The 21256-nt window shown below is 45.9% G+C and overlaps 1 protein-coding gene across 1 annotated transcript; it reads right to left on the bottom strand.

The window, feature by feature from the left end:
• Positions 1–3151: 3151 nt before the first annotated feature.
• LOC117594176 lies at positions 3152–13171 on the bottom strand. Its single transcript, XM_034291271.1, is given in 7 exon segments — positions 3152–3198; positions 4463–4987; positions 5072–5329; positions 5679–5838; positions 10734–11140; positions 11143–12514; positions 12815–13171. Coding segments are annotated over 7 exon segments (3126 nt in total).
• Between the last annotated feature and the right edge of the window lie 8085 nt (positions 13172–21256).

The raw sequence follows: 21256 nt of genomic DNA, 5'->3' as shown, positions 1-21256 counted from the left end.
TGGACACTAAATCTAAAATCTTCAGTTAACAAACGATGTAGGCTAAATTGATAGGATAGTCTGAAGACCATAAACAAACATTTGGCCTTGTTAAATGGCTCACCATATATGTGTGGAGCTCAGAGCTTCAGGAAGGGTGGGCAGGTCCACTGGGATGGCTTCCGCCACCCTTAACATTATATCAAGGTAGCATATTACTAAGGGTTAAATACGAGTGTTCAGCCTGTTCTCACCCATGATAATTTTACCAACACAAGCATGTTCAGTTTTGGGATGATAAAACATTAAGTGAAAGCTGAATAAGTTTTCCTTTTGGTTGCTTTAATGTTTACATTTATGATTTCAAATCAAATTGTTGTAAGGGTGGAGACCTTAAGTCATCCAACATTGTTCATTCCTGAGAACAAATTTGATGTCTTTGCATGACTTCTACATGGAAGTAGCAATTTTGGCAGTCCGCCACTATTTTGAATGACATAGACTTACATCTAAAATTGAGAAAATTCCCTAGACTTGAAATGAAATGATTATCTATAGTGGAAAAGAGTTAAACTTAGAGATCAAATGAAAAAGAGTTGAACTTAAGAGTTCAAAGCAAATTAAATAGGTACTCAAAGAAGTTACGTGAATAATCTAGTTTGTCAAATTGGGTTTTTGAAAAGTATGTTTTATGCGAAATCTAACATGGTTATGGTTGAGTAAAATACATCTTGCCATTTTGAAATGGTTTAGCTAAGCAATAACTAATTTGATGGGTGTTTTACTGTTCAGTTAGTTTAATATTTGATTAGAAGTAATCATATTAATCTCATGCATTATGGAATAAGTTGGTAAAAACGTGCAGGGAGCACATTTTGTTATTTCTTACATGTTTACTAAATATTGCCATGTTTTAATTGATATTAAGAAAATTATTCTGCATCAAGTTACATTTTGGGAAAACCAAGTTGAGAAGTCTTACATAGTCTAAATTGCATAAAGAGAGGCACAGACCCACTGTACCACTCCACTCACTGACACAAAAAACAGATTGAGATGGATTTTAACTTGTTTGGACTCTTTAGAAGAGAAACAGACATTATCAAAATTGTGTATTCTAATTCTAATTTAAGTCTCGTCCTAGTAGGCAATCATTGGAAAGTTAATGGTTAACAGAGGTTTCTTTGAGGTGAATGAAGAGAAAAAAGGTTGTTTTACTATTGTCAATGCCTGGGTTGTTTCTCAAGATAACATTGATATTCTTGATAAGGTGACCCTTCTTCAAGACCAGGGTCTGTTCTTAGGTCAGTAGACCACCCCCCCACTCCAGGGAGAGCCCTGTGGTGATAAAGGAGTAAAAGGGGGGTGGGGGTTCATGATTTATGACAGGATTTCAGAGTGTCTTTGATGTGCTAGGATAATAAAAAGAGATTTGGAGACATTCACACTAAGTTTCATCTTGTAGAGAAATTAGGCTAAATAACAGTTATGTTAGCTGACCTTCAAGATGGTGTGAAATGTTTGATTTGAAATAAGGTATTTGATCCTTTATGTGAAACAATGGTGAATTTGATTGTAGTTCCGATACAACACAATTAGATGTAAATTATATAGGTGAAATGAGAATTGTTCATGAACCACTCTTAGAGAGTGGTACTTCAATGTAAGCAAACTATATTAACTGATGAGTTTTTGGAACAGTAATGAGATATGTGAAATAGTGTTCTTCTGTTCTTTGTGTTGGTTGTTACACCAACTATAGAAAAGAGTGGAATTGTTATTTTGCTACACTAGCAGAACAGAAGCACCAGAGATGTTAATATTTTAACGATACTGTTATTGATTTCAACTGTTCTAATCTATTTGGAGAAAAGAAGTAGAGACATATTGGAAATATAGGGTTTGAGTGTTTGATTGTGTGTGACTCTAATGTATCAGCAAGATGCAACAAGCTAATGATGTACTGTGCAGTTGCAATTAATCACATTCAGATACAGGACACTTGAAAGCGATTCGACAAGAGAGGACTTGTTGGAGCCCAGAGAGAGACTGAGCTTGGCTTAAAAGGACAACTGTGAGGTGGCTGAGGTGAGATGGATCTCACAGACAGACTGTCCTACAGCTGAGAGAGGAGTCGACTCTGGCTCGCTGCACGTCTAGGTGCCGCACGTCTACAGGATGCTGAGTTCCTGTGAGCTGGATTGATTCGAGTCCTGACGATTCTGCAATGTGATGGAGAAGGTAACCTCCGGTCAAGAGGATGGAGGCACTGCTGAGTGAGGAACCTGGGGTCGACGACACGCAACAGGAGTGTGAAAGCTGTCTACCAACTCCCATTGAAGGCCTGCTGTACGACATCGAGCCTGGAGACTGGGTAGTCATCAATGACTGCAAGAGAAAGCACTGGAGCAAGCCACGCTGGTTGAGTCCATACCAAGTTCAACTGGTCACTCAGTCTGCCGTCAAAGTTGCTGAACACCACACACTGTAAGAAGGCTCCATGATTAGAAGATATGGCGAAAGAATAGGTAAATTGAAGTTACCTAAGGGTGGCGTGGGTTGTGGTGCTAGTAACTATCAACTCCAACACAGCCTGCGACCATGGAGCCGGAGAGACAAGAACCATGGAACTCCTTCAGGAGCACACCTTCGGGTGCCTGCTGATTTTTAAGTATTATCATTGTCATACCGATAGTGTGGATTTCTAATCTGCACTGTGATGATCATGGACAGATTGTAAATATGACACCTAATGAAGCAAGGAAAGAGGCATTTGTACACCATGAGAAGAGGCCCGAACCACAGATATAGACAGGGTCTGATTTCGAACAGACTTTGTTAATCTCTTGTGACATGATGAGCTGCCCCCCGGATGGGGATTGCTATGTGCTGACAAGCCCAGTATTGACGGATAATGAGTGGTATTGGACTCACCTGAATACAGGAGGGAACTCTATGTTCCCCTCACACCATTTTTCCAACCATGTGAATAGGTGGAGATGTTATGATGATGTTTATTGTACTGCTAACATTTCCAAACCACTAGGAGTAATCCAGGATTACTGATGTTTCAGTACCAATGGGGGTGCCACCACTTGCAGATCACCCGACTTCCCTAAAGGTAGACCCGCTATGATATGTCCCTTAACAGTTGCACGTACTACGGTAGCTCCTAATCCTGCACCACGTCGTTCTGAACCAGGTAGAGAAAGGAGAGCACTGTTAGAGCCGGACAACATAGCCCTTAGGATAATGGTTGACTATGCAAAGCACAAGAACATGATTAATTGTTGGATTTGCCAACACATACCAACATCTTCACGGTTTCCTATGTTAACCCCTAAACCATTTTCAGTACCAGACTGGCAGGCATATGGTTGGGCGGATGTGGCAGCACAAATGATGCCGCCAGATAAGGACTGTTATTCCCCGTCAGCCATTCCTGACCGGCAGAGTGGGGCTAACATTGGATTTGGTCTATATGGTAATGTTCCAGGAGCAGAACATTTGTGATGACTTTGGAAGTACATCCAAATGGAACCATGGAGAGGACTTTTCAGTGAATCGAGCAATTGGCATGAGAGAACTTTGTAACAGTGATAAATTGAAGGATGCATTCAGTGATAGGTGTTTGTGATGATTTTAACATAAAAGTTTTGCTGTACTATGTTATCATTCTGTATGATGACAATGTGTGATCTTGGTGGAAGGTAATGGTCGGTAATGATCTAGAAGAATGTAAAGGAGGATCCAGACATTTCAGATTTGCTCTGTTCTCTAATCACTAAGGGTAATAATATTGACTGGGTCATGCTGTTAAAGAGGACTGTTTTGTTGCAGTCTACATCCTATTGAGTGAACTGTTTAAGGTTTGATACCAAGGTTTGACATGGTATCAAGAGGATGGATTGTTGTGGAAATTTCTTTATACAATGTATTCTCACTGAGTAAAGGACTGAGTCCCACTGTTAAGATAGGTAGAGGAATGTGGGGGATCTGGTATTTGCATAGGGGGCATCTATTGTCTGTCCAGATGCAGATCAATGGGTTTTAGGACGGGATAGGAGAAGATACACAACAGTAGGAGTAAGGTCAGTTGGCCCCTTTGGGTAAACACAACAGTAAACATTATGGCAGGAAGGATAAGGTGGGGGGAAGATAGCATTTGACTTGTGATAGAACAAAGGGAATGTGTTTGATTGACATAAGATGGCAGAATCTTACCACACCCCTTTTTCTATGTAATAAATACTGTCGAAATGATGTTTTATTTAGAGACTATCCACTGTTACCTTGTAACCTGTATACTTTCTCCTTGCAAGTAAAATTAAAACAGTTTATTGCGCAATTGATTTCTCCTGTCTTACCTACCATTTTCATAGAACTATTTGGACTTTAGAAATTGCCATCACAGTCTCTGCCATGGCCTTGCACTTAGGAACATGACAGGAGATGGAGTGAGGGTTTGGATCAGTCCTCCCACATGTACGACATTGGTAGAGCAGCGGAACAGCAGGGTGGCGGGCTGCGAAGTGAGCCACCGCCCCCCCTACCGCACCCAGGCTCCACCCACACAGCTCGCAGCTCAGATCTTCGACAGGGACTGGCACCAACAGACCATCCAGCACCACCGGGGGGACCGTCCCCCCCACACAGCTCACTCTTTCACCACGCTCATCAGCCTTAGCAGATTGTGATGGTGTCCCTACAGCGCCCCGCACCCCGGAAGACTGGGCGACTGTCCTCGGTACACCAGCGCACTGAGGCTCTCGAGGCCGCTCTGCACGGGGCCGCTTTCGCACCGTCAATTCCTCCAAGTTTCCATATTCCCCATCCAAGCTCCGCTTGGACCTCTCCGCCTTTTCCGCCACATTCCTCGATCGCACCGACCCGTAGTGGTTCGTCTCAACTCCCCCGGGTAATAGGGTAGTGGACGGCCCTGTTCGCTTTATCGTACGGCGTCCGGGCACGCCCGCCGCAGGTGTCAGATTTGATGACCCAGTCTGATCTGCCTAGAAGTGATATGGTTTCGAGTCCATATCGGCCAACGCCAGAGCCCAACGACCAGTCAGCAGTGTCCACCACCACTCACCAGTCCACTCTGGAAGGTTCAGGGGCCGTGTTCCTCTCAGATCCGTCATGTCCTGTAGTTTCTGCTTGCACCCCACTTTAGCCGCGACCTCCACCATCGCCACCACCGCGGGGTGTTCCCCCGCCACGCCAATTCGTGGCGGCTGAGGCACCTGAACCGGTCCCCAGCACCCCCCCCCCTCCCCAATGGGGAACGACCACCGCAAGGTAAAACCTTCCCGTGAGGCCTCACCGCGAGGCCCTACACCACGAGCCCCGTCTGGAGGGGAGAGAGAGCCCAACGACCGGACCTATGCCCCAGTATCCTCCAACCGAAACCCTGCTGCCTCAGGGCTCAGACCAACTGCACTAGACTACAAACAGTAGCATATCAAGTCAGATAGTACAAGACTGCATCGACCACCGCAATCTAGAGTCCAAACCTCCCGGGTGCACTGGCCTGGGTTTTGGGTCTAATAAATGCACGCATCCCCGAAGGTCAGCGCTCGTTTGCATGTATTAGCTCTAGAATTACCACAGTTATCCAAGTAACGTTGGAGCGATCAAAGGAACCATAACTGATTTAATGAGCCATTCGCAGTTTCACTGTACCAGCCGTGTGTACTTACACTTGCATGGCTTAATCTGGGGGCCCGGGGTCAGGCTAAGAACCGGACAGGGGGCCGGGGCCAGGTGACCTCCATACACAGGGGCCCAGCAATGGAATCCCAGCATAGGAACACTTTCACCTGCGTACAGGAGCCTGGGGACTGCCCTGGCTCTGGTCCCCTGTATAGGGGACACACAATGCTGTGGTCATGGGGGACAAATACAGGGGGCCAGGGCCTTGTGACCTCCATACACAGGCAAACTGCATTTAGCCCCACACAGGAGCACTCTCTCCTGGCTACAGGATTCATGTAGAATGCCCTTCCTCTGGTCCCCTATTCAGGCGAGACTACTTATTCTGTTCTCTATTCATGGGGAAACATGTACATAGGCCAGGGCCTTGTGACCTCCATACACAGGCAACCTGCATTTACCCCATATAGCAGTGCTCTCTCCTGGCTACAGGAGTCATGAAATGATGCCCTTCCTCTGGTCCCTTAAACAGGCAACACTATATACTCTGTTCGCTATTCATGGGAAATATTTACAAAGGTCAGGGCCTGTTGACCTCCATACACAAGCACACTGCATTAACCCCACACAGGAGCACTCTCTCCTGGCTACAGGAGTCATTTAGAATGCCCTTCCTCTGGTCCGCTATTCACGCAAGACTATTTATTCTATTCTCTATTCATAGGGAAACATGTACAAAGGCCAGGGCCTTATGACCTCCATACACTGGCAACCTGCATTTACCCCACACAGGGCACTCTCTCCTGGATACAGGAGTCATGAAATGGTGCCCTTCCTCTGGTCCCCTAAACAGGCAACACTATATACTCTGTTCTCTATTCATGGGAAACATTTACAAAGGTCAGGGCCTGTTGACCTCCATACACAAGCACACTGCATATGCCCTATACAGGAGTGCCCTCTCCTGGCTACAGCAGTCATGAAATGATGCCCTTCCTCTGGTCCCCTATTCAGGCAAGACTATCTATGCTGTTCTCAGATCATGGGATGCATTTACAAAGGTCAGGGCCTGTTGACCTCAATACACAAGCACACTGCACTTAGCCCCTTATAGGAGCACTATCTCCTGGCTACAGGAGTCATGAAATGATGCCCTTCCCCATGTCCCCTAAACAGGCAACACTATTTACTCTGTTCTCTAGTCATGGGAAACATTTACAAAGGTCAGGGCCTGTTGAGCTCCATACACAGGCACTCTGCACTTAGCCCCTTATAGGAGCACACTGTCCTGGCTACAGCAGTCATGTAGAATGCCCTTTCTCTGGTCCCCTATTCAGGCAAGACTATATTCTCTGTTCTCTACTGATGGGAAACATTTACAAAGGTCAGGGCCTGTTGAGCTCCATACACAGGCAACCTTCATTTACCCCACACAGGAGCACTCTCTCCTGGCTACAGGAGTCATTTAGAATGCCTTTCCTCTGGTCCCCTAAACAGGCAAGACTATATACTCTGTTCTCTATTGATGGGAAACATTTACAAAGGTCAGGGCCTGTTGAGCCCCAGACTCAGGCACACTGCACTTACCCCCTAATAGGAGCACACTGTCCTGGCTACAGGAGTCATGGAGAATGCCCTTCCTCTGGTCCCCTATTCAGGCAACACTGTGTATGCTGTTCTCTATTCATGGGAAACATTTACAGACGTCAGGGCCTGTTGAGCCCCAGACTCAGGCACAATGCACTTACCCCCTAATAGGAGCACACTGTCCTGGCTACGGGAGTCATGAAATAATGCCCTTCCTCTGGTCCCCTATACAGGCAAGACTATATACTCTGTTCTCTATTCATGGGAAACATTTACAAAGGTCAGGGCCTGTCCATACAGAGGCACCCAGTCCTGACCCCCCACATTACACACTCTCTCCTGGCGACAGCAGCCTGTCAAATGCCCTTGCTCTGGTCCCCTATACAGGCAACACTCTTACTCAGAGGACCAAATAAAAGGGGGCCAGGGCCAGGTGACCTCCATACAGAGGCACCCAGTCCTGACCCCCACATTACACACTCTCTCTCCTGGCTACAGCAGCCTGTCAAATGCCCTGGCTCTGGTCCCCTTTACAGGCAGCACTGTGTATGCTGTTCTCTATTCATAGGAAACATTTACAAAGTTCAGGGCCTGTTGACCTCCATACACAGGCAGCCTGCACTTTCCCCACATAGCACACCTCTCCCCTGGCTACAGGAGGCAGGAGAGTGTCCTGGCTCTCTTCCCCTATTCAGGCAGCACTGTGCAGGCCACACTCTGACCTAGAGGACCAAAAAAAAAGGGGGCCAGGGCCAGGTGACCTCCATACAGAGGCACCCAGTCCTGACCCCCCACATTACACACTCTCTCTCCTGGCGACAGCAGCCTGTCAAATGCCCTTGCTCTGGTCCCCTATACAGGCAACACTCTTACTCAGAGGACCAAATAAAAGGTGGCCAGGGCCAGGTGACCTCCATACAGAGGCACCCAGTCCTGACCCCCACATTACACACTCTCTCTCCTGGCTACAGCAGCCTGTCAAATGCCCTGGCTCTGGTCCCCTTTACAGGCAACACTCTGACTCAGAGGACCAAAAAAAAGGGGGCCAGGGCCAGGTGACCTTGTTAAGAATTTTACGTGTACCAGAATTTCTGAAGAAGGACGAGGCTCCGGTTCAAATGGAAATTTAGCACAAAGATTTATTAATATGAATTGATAAGTCAAAATACATGAAATACACTGCAGCGGTCAAATATTTGCTCAACCCTCGAGCTTCCACAAAATATTCGCCCCGAATGGAAATAGAACATACTCCCGCCACAGGGGCGGTTACTCCATCCTTATTGGCTCTTCGTTGGCATGGTGACATGTTGGACAAATCTCTTGGTTTTCGCCATCCAATGAGGAAGGACATGCTCTCACTCTTGGTCATAGATCAACAGGTTCTTTGCATACAGGTGTGAAATCTTAATCAGGTTACAGTAATTTACATTCTATTGTCCTAACCTAGACTAGATCATCAGGGGGCTGGAGACAGAAGGTCTCTTTGTGCTGTATAGGGGGCAGTTTCATTTGTATGTTAATTGTGGGGTTTTAATCCTGTCTCTCTATCTGAGCCAGGTGTAAAGTCTGAGTGAGTGTGGCTGAGTGTAATGTATTGGGTTTTAAACTTTGATGGTTATTGTATTCAATCATATCTCCCAAACCTGGCTGCAGCATACAATTTAATAAAACAAAAACATAAGAATACATGGTTATTAAATCAGCATTATTTAAACTACATTTATCTCAACAATCGCGGCTGTCGAATGGTAACGCGTGGAATGGCATTACTAACTGCACTAGGGCACAAATCAAATTGTGCAGCATCAGTTTCTCCTTCAGTAAAATGTAGCGTCAGTAAGGGTTGGGCACTCCTATATGATCTTCTAAATCTTTGGTGATCCTCTTTAAGGGAAGTTGTACTGTTTTGTGGAATAGCTCTACCTAGACGTGCAGTGTTACTGTGCTCCCTGAGGGTTATGGATGACCAAATCTCAGGAGGGAACAGTAGGATTAATGGGACGACTAAAGAAATAGTTATGGCTAAAATTACTATTGTTCCCTTTATTCCACAAAATTCTAGAAGCCTCAATTTGTTCCCTCTTTTGTTCTCCATTTTGTTTAACTGGGGAAGGGGGAAAACATTTCCAGGAGACTTCCAGGAGGTTGAATTTTTTATCTACCAGAAAGAGACAAAAGATTTCTGGTTCTGCTGTGTCTAATTCAAATTCATCATGTTATCCATCAAAAACCTACTTTTTGTTCACAGCGTGGTCAAATCAGTCCTAACCTCCTCTAGTGGTCGGGAGGGCGCCTGGGCGGGTGTACAGTGTGTCAGGTGGTGCCAATTAGCTCCTGTTTTACCTCTAACGTTCAGAGCATGGGTTGAGCTTTCAATCACTTCCCACGGTCCTGTCCACCTCGGTTCTGTCCACTTACGTTTGTGGACACGCAACCACACCCAATCTCCAGGCTTTACAGGAGGCTCTGTGTCGCTCTGTGGTGTTTCTGTTGTAGTTTTGACCTGTGAAGACAAAACTCGGGTGAGATTAGTGAGTGCTCTCATATAATCGTCTGCTTCTATCTGCCACAGATCCAATACTGGGCCTATACCACCATCTCTGGGTGGGCCCGGCATTGGCCTACCAGTCAATAACTCATGAGGCGACAGGTGAGTTTTATTACTCTGTGAAGATCTCATAGACATTAGTGCCAGGGGTAGTGCATCTACCCAATTAATTTTGGTGTTATGACAAGCTTTGGCAATTTTTCTTTTCAAAGTTTGGTTAGCCCTCTCCACCAGACCTTGTGAAGAGGAGTGATATATTGATCCAAACTTGTGCGCAATGCCAAAATACTTTTCTACTTCACTCAACTTTTGGCTGGTGAAGTGGGATCCATTATCTGACCTAATACGTCTGGGGACCCCATACCTTGGTATCAGTTCGTTCTTTAGCCATTTTACTACTGAGTTAGCATCCTCTTTTTTACACGGGATTGCTTCAATCCATTTGGTGTAACGGTCTACCATAACCAAAATGTATCTGTGTCCCCAGACCATATTATCTGCCCCCATGTCTGTATAGTCTATACAAATTTCTTTGAATGGAGCATCAGGAACTGGAAAACGTCCCATTGGGCATTTGTATGGCTTTTTATCATTGTGAGCATTGCAATTTTCGCAGTCTTTTATGACGTTCTACCATTTCCTTCATGTATGGATGCCACCAGTGGGCTTCCACTTCTTTAGTGGTTCTTGTTCTGCCAACATGGGTTGGTCCATGTGCTTCTTTGATTAACAAATGACAGAGTTTTGCAGGTGCCACCAGGCGACCATCATGTGATCTCCAAAGACCTTTGTCTGACTTTGTCGCACCTTTTAAAAGCCACTGATTGTGTTCATAAACTCCTGCATTTTCCTGCATTTTTTCTATGTTTTCTTCAATTAGTTCAGTCTGTAGGCATAACAATTGTCTGCTGTACCCCCCTGCCTTTTTAGCTGCTCTGTCTGCAGCGTCATTACCTTTAGCTACCGCTGAGATTGAATTTTGGTGTCCTTTACATTTCATTACTGCTATCTGGGCAGGGAGTAGGATGGCTTTGAGAAGATTTTGAAGTGCACTGGCATGTTTAACTGGAGTTTTTTGACTGGTCAGGAATCCCCTTCTCAGCCATTGTGGGCCATCTATGTGTACTGCGCCATGTGCATATGCTGAGTCAGTGTAAATGTTTACTCTTTTGTCTTTCCCTATTTCTAAAGCTTTGGTTAATGCTATCACTTCAGCTAATTGGGCAGAGGCTGGTTGGGGAATGACTTCTGAGTCTAGGGTCTCAATTTGCTGTCCCTGTTGTTGTACTACTGCATATGAGGCTACATTTCCTTGATCCCCTCTATAACAGCAGCCATCACAGTATAATGTCATTTCTGGATTTACCAGTTTGCTTTTAGGTCTTCTCTGAGTTTCAAGTCTTTTTGTGCTACAAATTCACAGTCATGTGGTTCATGTTCTTCTGAGTTCAGTCCATTGGCCATATTGGTTCTTTCAGTTTCATAACTGATGTGTGGTTGCTTCAGGATGTCAGAAATCTTGATTTTTCTTACCGGGGAGAAAGTAAATGCGTTGGAGCTCAGGAATGCAATTACTCCATGTGAAGTGTTGATTTTTAGGGGATGGCACATGACCACATGTGATGTTTTGTCTATAGCCCTAGTTAGGGCTGCTAGATGTCTGGCACATCCTGTTTGCCCTTGTTCAATATTGTCCAGTCTGGAACTGTGGTACATCAGTACTCTCCTTTCTCCCTCTTTTTTCTGAAACAGGACAGCATTTATAATGCTTCCTGTTTCTGAAACATCAAGATAGAATGGCTGGGTGTAGTCTGGGGAGCAGAGATGTGCTGCTTGTCCTAGGGCTTGTTTAATGTGGGTGAAGGCTTCTCCTTCGGGTGTCCAATCAAGGGTAGCAGTGAGATTTATGTTTCCAGCCACTGATAGCATTTCCCTAAGTGGTTGAGTGAGGGACACATAATCTGGCACGTGGTTCCTGGAGTATCCTGTGAGTCCAAGAAATGCTAGCATCTGTTGCACAGTCTTTGGTTTTCCGTGTGAGAGAATGGAATTTCTTTGCGATGATGTCAACGTGAGGCTATTAGCAGAAATTAATCTTCCCAGGAATGTAACTTTTCGTCTACACACCTGTGTTTTTTCTCTTTTGACCTTGTAGCCTGCGTTGGCAAGGAGTATCAAAAGATCTGTTGTAGTTTTTAGACATGCTTGTGGTGTTGGGCTTGCCAACAATAAGTCATCAACATATTGGATCAGGATAGTTCCTTGTGGCAGTTGGAGATGTTTTAAATCTTCTCTCAATGCTTGGTTGAAGAGTCCTGGGCTGTCTTTGTATCCTTGTGGCATTCGGTTGTAGGTGTACTGTTTCCCTTTGTAGGTGAAGGCAAATATATCTTGTACTTCTGGAGCGAGAGGTAGGCAGAAAAATGCATTTGCTAGGTCGATGACAGTGAAGTGTGTGTGAGTGGGATTCAGATTATGTAAAGCAACATAGGGGTCTGGAACAGGAATGTTTTCAGTGGTGGTAGCTTGGTTAATTTGTCGTAGGTCAGGTACCATTCTCCATCCTTTATTTTCTGCTTTTGGGACTGGCAGTATTGGTGTGTTCCATGGAGATTTAGTTGGTCTTAATACACCTGCTGTGAGTAATCCTCGTATGGTGTCATCGATCCCTTCCACCTGTTCTTGTTTGAGTCTGTATTGGGGACGCCAGCAGGGCAATTGGTGTGGTCTTAATTTGACGGTGACCTGGTGGGCGGGGAAACATCCTACATCATATGGGTCTTTAGTCCACAATTTCTCTGGAACTCGTGAGAGCCATCTTTCTGCATCCGGGTGGGTGGTGTGTTCCCTTCCATGGTCTCTGTCCAATTCTTGTCTTTCTAGTATTCCTGAATTTATTCCATCATGCCTGATTTTCCACATGGTTCCATCTGACGAGCAGGACACTTTTGGGACTGAGGTTTCCTGCCAGTCTTTTGTTAGTGCTGCCTTTATCATGGGTCCCAGTGATCTTGCTTCACATCCGACGCCTACAGCAAGGGTTACGTGTGGCTCACTCTCATGTCTCAGGGCATACCAGGTTTTCTGTTCAGGAGTTAGTTCACAGTATGCAGCGACACCTTGTGCTCCCACATAGATGTCAGTGATGGATAGTTGTTCAGTCATTTCTTCTTTATCTTCTTCCCATGCTTGCTGGTACTCATCATCTGGTCTGCGTAGGTAGTTGTAGGTGCAGTGTAGAGGATCCAGGGGAGGGCCATAGGGTCCTAGTGTGTTGATCCATGGTTTCCATTTCATGTAGTGGTGCTGTATTTCCGGTGTATCAACTGAGGTGTTGCACAGTCTGCTCCAGTAGACTTGTGTGGTTTCTGGTGGTGTGTTCTGTTCCATTTCAGGTCCCATCATGAGTATTCTGTGTCCATGCTGTAGTACAGTAGGTGTTGTTTTCTGTCCTGGGAGATGCACATTGAGTCCATCTGGGGTGCACAGAATAATGGCTCCAATTTTTACTAGCAGGTCTCTTCCGAGTAGGGGTATAGGGCATTTGGGAGCATGTAGGAATGCGTGATGTAGGGTTTGAGTTCCAACTGTTATGACCAATGGCTTTGTGTATCTTTGTTCTTCTGCTTTTCCCGAGTATCCAACTGTGCGTAGAGTTTTTGAGGAGAGAGGGGGAATCTCTCCCTTTAGTTTGATGATACATGAAACGGATGCTCCACTGTCGACCATCATCTCAATTTGTTCTGACTCTATTGTGCAGGTGACCATTGGTTCAAGGTGTGGTGGGGTGTGAACACCTGCTGTTGGATTCTCTGGGCCCCATCATTGCTCCTCCCATGCCGTCATTGGCATTTGGGTGTAGTTGGGTGGCATGCTCCTCCCTCTCCATCCTTCTGAGTGTGATGGTCCCCTTCTGTATGATGATCCTCTTCCTCTCTGTGAGCCATAGGGCGTGGGTGGTGGCGGACCCACGGAAGGACAATCTCTAACCCAGTGTGTGAGTTCTCCGCAGTTGTGGCAGCCTGGACCATTATAGCTTGCGTATCCTCTTGGTCTGACCCTATTTTGTCCTCTTAGTGGAGGATTAAGCAGTGGTGGTCTTTGGTACTCCATGGGGTATTGTTGTGGCGTACCTGGTTCTGGTCCCATCAGCCATGTTGGCCCTGTGTGTGGGGGCGTAGCTCCCACTGGGGGATTCTTCAGTGCTGCAGCTACAGCCTTTTGAACTGCATCTTGTATGTCTCCTGTCACTGATCCCATTACCATTTGTGTTTCAGGTTTGTTTTTCTTCAATCTGTTTATTATGTCTTCTTTTTCTGCCACTTGCATCTTCAGCAGCCTTTTACTGAGGGCCCTCTGTTCTTCATCACGTTCTCCTTCTAATTTGCTGTAATTGCTATGGTGATGTGTTAGGTGGATTCGCCAGTTTTCTTCATCCATGATGCTGAGTCCTGCAACGTCATTCAATTTGGCTTGAACTGCTTATGGGAGGGCTTTTATCACTCTGTCTCGGTACAACATGCGATTGGAGGGGGAGTTATCATATCGTTCACCAGTGCTCTCTAACCATTCTTCACACCTTTTCAAGAAGACGTGCTGCTCTTCATTCTGTGCCATTTTAAGACTGTCCAATCCGGTGAGGGATCTCTGGGTAGGGAACTTGTCTCTTACTGCTCCCCAGTAGGCAGTTCTATACCGGTTGAAAAGTGTGTCATCTTCTTCATCAGAGCATCCGGCTATGTCATCTAATTCCCGGACTCTGATGTTCCCTTCTACCCGCCTTATGAAGGCCCTTATGTCTCCCAAACAAAGCTGGTCTGTTGCTGTGTACTTCTCCCATTCGATAATCCATCTTTGGCCTCCTTTCTGTAGTGGTGGCAGTTTGGACACCAGTGCTTCCATGTCTCTATGCTTCCATGGCTGGTAGATAGTTTCTCCTCCTCCAATAGCAACCAGGGCGTATTGTCCTGGGGTTGCATTTCCTATGTGTGATCGGGTGTGTCTTGAGATGGGACTGGATAGGCCCACACCTTCAGTAGTGGTGGGGGGCAGGGCAACCTTTACTTCAACCTTTTACTTACTAGTCTAACAGTGCATGTTTTGTGGCTACCTTCTTCTGAGTCAGATTAATCACTAAGAGTATGTTCTTTTTATTCTCTTGTTTTGACTTCTTCTTCTGTGTTATATCCAGTCCTGTATTTAATCTCCCCTTTTTTCTTCTGCTTTTGTTTTTTATTTATGAACACCGTAGCATCCTCCTTCAGTCTACATGCTTCATTTCCAGGGTTTTCATTCTCTCTGCATGTTTGTCCTTGATCTGGAGTGGATGCAGAGGGATACCCAGGTCTTGTCCCTGCTGTTCTAGTGACTTCACATCCTGTTCTACTCGTCTGCAGCATGTTTTGGGTGTCGCTCAGCATTTGCTGCGCATTTTGAGCCACAACCATGACGTCTGACATCATTTCACTGAGCTTTTGGGTCTCTACTGGGATTTCATCAACTTCTAGGATCCCTCCTTTTACCTGCATGACCGGGGCCTGTACTTGCGGGTAGAGGGAGTTAGGTAGCATGTAAGGGGGGGGTGCCGTGGGCTTTGAATGTAGTTTGAGGATAGTTAATTCTTCATTGGAGGTGTCTGAGTCTGGCTCTCTCTCTAAACCAACTCCGATGAGTCCACCTGGAGTGATCTGTTTCATGAATAACAACAGTTTGGTGGCAGGTGCCATGCGTCTTTCAGCTTTTCGAAGGGCTCTTATTGTAGATCCAAACTTAGGTTCACCTTTTCTTTCCCAATCTATCTGAGCCTTGGATGCTTCTCCTCTCTCATGCACTATTATCCGTGCTCTGTATGTTCCGGTAGGACATGGATCTGTATCCCCTGGTATTAGTCTTCTGTCTTGCCAATCTTTCCAAATTTCTTCTAGTTTCTTTTTAGTCTTTTGTCTGTTTTTTGGTTCTGTGGTGGCTTCAATTTTATTGAAAATCCTATTCTTCCAGTATTCTGTAATTTTGTTTGGGAATAACTCTAGGGGCTGTTTGTCTACCATTGTGCTAACCTAGACTGTGATCTGTAAGTGTTTTGAAACTAAAGAAAATAAAAGTCAATGAGGCCAGAAAGTTCTTGGAATAACAAAACAAAATTTTAAACAAAAATGTAAAATTAATCTATTGTGAGTTTTATTATGATTTCTCTTTTCTTTTTCCGAAGTTGCTAAATAAAATGAAATAAATGAAACTAGGGATTTCTAAAAAATAACAAATAGATTCTAAACAGAAGCAGGAGAAATTAACCTATTGTGGAAATCTAGAAAAGAAATTAAAACCAAACGTAGAATTGATCTAACTTGGATATTTAAATGAGCATGAATCTATGTTGAGATAAACATTTGCTTAAAGAAATGAATGAAACTAGAAAATGTAAGTAAATAAGGAGAGGAATCTAATGGCTGTGTACTAATTCAAGGAGGATGCTAATTTTAGGCTAATCTTAGTTTGGTGCCTGATTTCACTTCTCTCTGTTACTTTTCCAGGTCTGATGTTCTAATGTACACAATGATGGGGGGATCAGGGGATTTGAACTACAAATCACGAGGGAGATTTATTTAATTTTCGCTTCTTTAACTACTAGTCGTTTTAACATTACAGTATTTCCTATTTGGATTGTAGAATTTATTTTAGTTTGTTTGGATTGAGTAAATTAAGGCAAGTACACCATATTTCCAGTGTTGCTTTTTGTTCATAAGAGGTCTAGACACAGTCTGCTGCTCCAGTCCAATCACGATACACAATTAGTTTACACACACTTCCCCACCCCCTTTGCCACAGAGTAAAACTCAAAAATCTGTTTGTTTTCTTACACTTAATTCACTTAATATAGAGCCAGGCTTCTACCATTTTCAGGCCGACACTTATACTTCGTGAATGTGTTACTTCAAACAGACCTTTCTGATAAGTTTTTTCAGTTTAAAAATCCTCCCCACATTCCCCAGTCACTACAGAATTGGCGCTAATGGAAGCTTTCTCCTGTTTAAAACCACACTGCTTGAGCTCGCTCGCTCCCAATTCAACAACCCAATCTTATTTATGCAACTAGTTATTTACAGTTTATCAGAACACACACACTGCGCGAGTCGCTGCCACGGACTCAAATTATCAACACCATTCTATTTCAAAATATTTACAGTAGGCCTCTTTACATTTCCTAAGTGTATCTTCACACAATTCGCTATACCTATGTTCAAATTGATTCCTATTTCTGGCTATTAACACGAGGAAAAAAACTAGAAGCACTTCCAAATGGCGCATCTACGTCCGTCGTCACGCCAACGTCAGCGTTACCAAGTCCATAGCTCCACAGCTGTAACAAGCTGGCTTTAAAAAAACAGTGCTGCCACCCACTCTACGCAAACTCAAAATTTTACACAGGTTCAACAAGGTCTCCTTATGTCACCAGGTCTCGTTTAATTAGATCACATAAATTCAAGAATTTACCCAGCGCCAAGCTGGCAACACCGTTAAAAAAAGTCTATGTTTTATCTCCGTGCCTAACAGAGTAAATTACTCTTGCCGCCTCGCTGTCTTTTTATTTAAAAAATTTCAGAGTCTAACTCCGGCCGATTCGGACTTCTAACGTTTACTGAATCCGGACTTTTAACGATTACTGAATCCGGACTTTTAACGTTTCCTAAAATTTTACAGGCATAACACGGTCTCGTCCTATAGATCACATAAATTCAAGAATGTACACATGCAACCAGGTCTCGTTTAAATAGATCACCTAAATTTCAGAATTTACACCGGTTCAACAAAGTCTCGTTTAAATAGATCACATACATCTAACAATTTATATGTGTACCCTGGTCGACTTTAGCGAACATCTAATGTGCACTTATACCAGGAACCCTTCCTCTGGCTTTTTAACTCTTTCTGTCTTTTTAAGCTTTACCCAGACAATCACAAACAATCACACACAATTCACAGACATTGCTTTTGACTTATCATTTTCAAAATAGTTTTCAATTGGATATTACTTTTATCAATAACTTTTACAGATTTGAATAGACTTACGAGTTGAAGGCCGTTGACTCTTACATCTAATATTTCTACATAATCCTACGCCAAATTCGATTAAACAGGAATGGCTTACCTTTGAGAGTAGTAGTAGTAGAAAGTAGCAGCATCAACCTCTAAGTCCCTTCGAATCTACTTGTTCCTCCGTCCTCCTATCAGAAATCACGTGTACGGGGTCACCAATTGTTAAGAATTTTACGTGTACCAGAATTTCTGAAGAAGGACGAGGCTCCGGTTCAAATGGAAATTTAGCACAAAGATTTATTAATATGAATTGATAAGTCAAAATACATGAAATACACTGCAGCGGTCAAATATTTGCTCAACCCTCGAGCTTCCACAAAATATTCGCCCCGAATGGAAATAGAACATTGGTTTTAATACTCCCGCCACAGGGGAGGTTACTTTTTCACTCTCGTGAGTAAAACCCATCCTTATTGGCTCTTCGTTGGCATGGTGACATGTTGGACAAATCTCTTGGTTTTCGCCATCCAATGAGGAAGGACATGCTCTCACTCTTGGTCATAGATCAACAGGTTCTTTGCATACAGGTGTGAAATCTTAATCAGGTTACAGTAATTTACATTCTATTGTCCTAACCTAGACTAGATCATCAGGGGGCTGGAGACAGAAGGTCTCTTTGTGCTGTATAGGGGGCAGTTTCATTTGTATGTTAATTGTGGGGTTTTAATCCTGTCTCTCTATCTGAGCCAGGTGTAAAGTCTGAGTGAGTGTGGCTGAGTGTAATGTATTGGGTTTTAAACTTTGATGGTTATTGTATTCAATCATATCTCCCAAACCTGGCTGCAACATACAATTTAATAAAACAAAAACATAAGAATACATGGTTATTAAATCAGCATTATTTAAACTACATTTATCTCAACAACCTCCATACAGAGGCACCCAGTCCTGACCCCCACATTACACACTCTCTCTCCTGGCTACAGCAGCCTGTCAAATGCCCTGGCTCTGGTCCCCTATACAGGCAACACTCTGACTCAGAGCTCCCTCCCCAACCCAATCTGAGGAGACGCAGGGAGAAAGACAGCGTCTTCAGGGAGGCTTGGTCCGGAAGGCTGTCCGTTCCCTGGGGCTGAGTCCTATCGCCTTGAGTAAACAGTTATTGGATTCCAGCCATTTGCCCCTGGCTCCCAGAACGAGCCTGTGCACCTTCACCCTCCGTAAACCGTAGTTGTGGGCTAGAACCGAGGCAATGGGGAGGTACTTTTCCACCTTTTCTGACCTCCCATCCTCGAGGGAACCTGAGTTTGTTTCAAAACGTACTGTGACGTCCACCAGTAGACCTTCCGGTCCATCATGAGTAGGAGATCGGGGATTCTGAGTTGTCCTTCTGCCGTTTTTATGCGAGGTTCCGGCACCCCGGTCCATCCCTGCTTTTCTGCCGCCGTGCGTAGCATGCCACATACCGCGTTGTGCCTCTCGAGTCGCAGCCCCTTCCCCGCCGGACACCCTCCGAGTATGTGGGACAGCGACTCCAGCGCCGACCCACACCTTCTACATGCCGCCGCCGATTTGCCCCGCCCCCTGAGGACAGACTCCCCCGTAGGGTAGACGTTCGCTCTCATCTGCAACCCCCCAATGAACTGCCTCTCGTTCATCCCGCGTGTTCCAAAACCCGACAGCCAGCTGTTGCTGATCGGGTCGTTGTCAAAGTACCAGATTCCCATCCCCTGCACTTTCTGGGATGCCCAACGTTCGAACTCCAGCTCCCTCCACTGGCACGGAGCTTTGTATTGGCCGCCTCTGGAACCTGGACCAAGCAGTTTCGGAGCGTTGGCGCCCACTCCGCCTGCGGATTTCCACAACTTTTCGAATTTGGGTTGAGGCATGCTCACCCCAACCACTGCGAGCACCAGGGGGTCCGTAGCCCTGGAGACTGAGTACCAGAGTCTTGTTTGCAGGGCGGGGACCAGCCGCGCCAGTTTTATGACGCCTAAGCCTCCGCTCTTCCACTGAGCGTAGAGCAACCCGTTGCTCGTCGAGTCGTGTAGATGGAACCACTTACGCACTTCGAGCCTGATCCGGGTGTCTAACAGTTCCAGAGTAACCCGGCCGGTACCCCCATGAACAAGCCCGTAGAGGAGGCGGGGGATCCCATATATCGACAACAATCGCAGGCGTTGCCTGGGTTTCAGACATGCTCCGGAGATGGCGTCCAGCATCTTCCCCAGTGTAAGGTGGGGATCCGCGGAGTGAATGCCCTTCTCAGGGCTGATCTCGAGGCCCAGATACCGGCCCGAACCCTCGGGAGGAATCATCCATACCGGTTCGCCGTTGATGCACCATGGCCTGCAGTTGTTGACCGAGCGCGAACCGCCCTCCTGCCGCCACAGGAAGCCTTGGCACTTCCTGGGCTGTACTTGCAGGTTAGTGAGCTTACCGAAGTCCTCCAGTATGCGGATGTTGTGGGTCATACCCTCCCACGTGTCGCTGACCAGTAGTAGATCATCGGCGAATGCCAGCGCAGCGAGATTGACACCCCCCCACGTGTAACCCGCTCCGTCGGATCCTAGAGTCAGAACCAGCGGGTCCAACGCCAAATTGAATAGCAGTGGGGACAGGCCGTCCCCCTGTTTGACTCCTACCCCCATCGTGATTTCACCGGTGCACCCCTTTGCCGTTTCGACCACTGTGGTGGCTTTGAGAAAGGTGCTCACCAACAGATTGACGATGTGGTCGTCCAGGCCCCTTCCTCGTAGGACCAGTTCGATGTGTGGGTGGGAGACCGAGTCAAAGGCCTTGGCGAAGTCTATGAACAAGATAGCTAAGTCCGACCTGCAGCTCCGAGCGTGCTTGAGGAGGCCCTCAAGCACCACCAAGTTTTCCGCGCAGCCCGGAGCGTTCACGAAGCCCCTCTGTCTAGGGCTAACCGGGCATGCCTTCTGGAGCCTCGCGTTCAGCACTCGGGTGAACAGCCTTGCGATGAGGCAGCCTATGGTGATCAGCCTCCAATTGCTCATAGATTCCAAGTCTTCCTTGGCCTCTGATTTTGGAAGTAGGATCATTCGACACTTTTTGATGCTTCCTGGCACCTCGCCCGCCAGGAGCCAAAAGGAGAAGAGCCATGCCGTTTTCACACCTGAGGGATCCCACGCTTTTAGGTCCCTCACCTTGCAACCGTCTGGACCGGGGGCTGTGCCCTTTCTGACCCCTTTCAGGCTCTTCATGACCTCGGCCGCGGTGATCCTAGTCTCGAACGGCCTGTTGGACGCCCTTGCCCCGTAGCCAAACTGTCCCAGACCTGCAAAGGGAAACCGAGCTTCCCAGCGGCTCTTCATTTCCGCCTCCACGACCCTCAGTGGGATGGTAAACGGGTTCCTCCCCACGCCGCCCAGAATTTCGGCGGCTGCGCCTTTGGGGTTCCTAACTAGTTTCTGCTGTAGGATCCTATAT

Source organism: Esox lucius, unplaced genomic scaffold (genome assembly GCF_011004845.1).
Source record: "Esox lucius isolate fEsoLuc1 unplaced genomic scaffold, fEsoLuc1.pri S26, whole genome shotgun sequence".
In the NCBI taxonomy this organism is placed as follows: Eukaryota; Metazoa; Chordata; class Actinopteri; order Esociformes; family Esocidae; genus Esox; species Esox lucius.
Note: the sequence above shows the minus strand (reverse complement) of the source record. Positions and strands in the feature narration are given on the sequence as shown.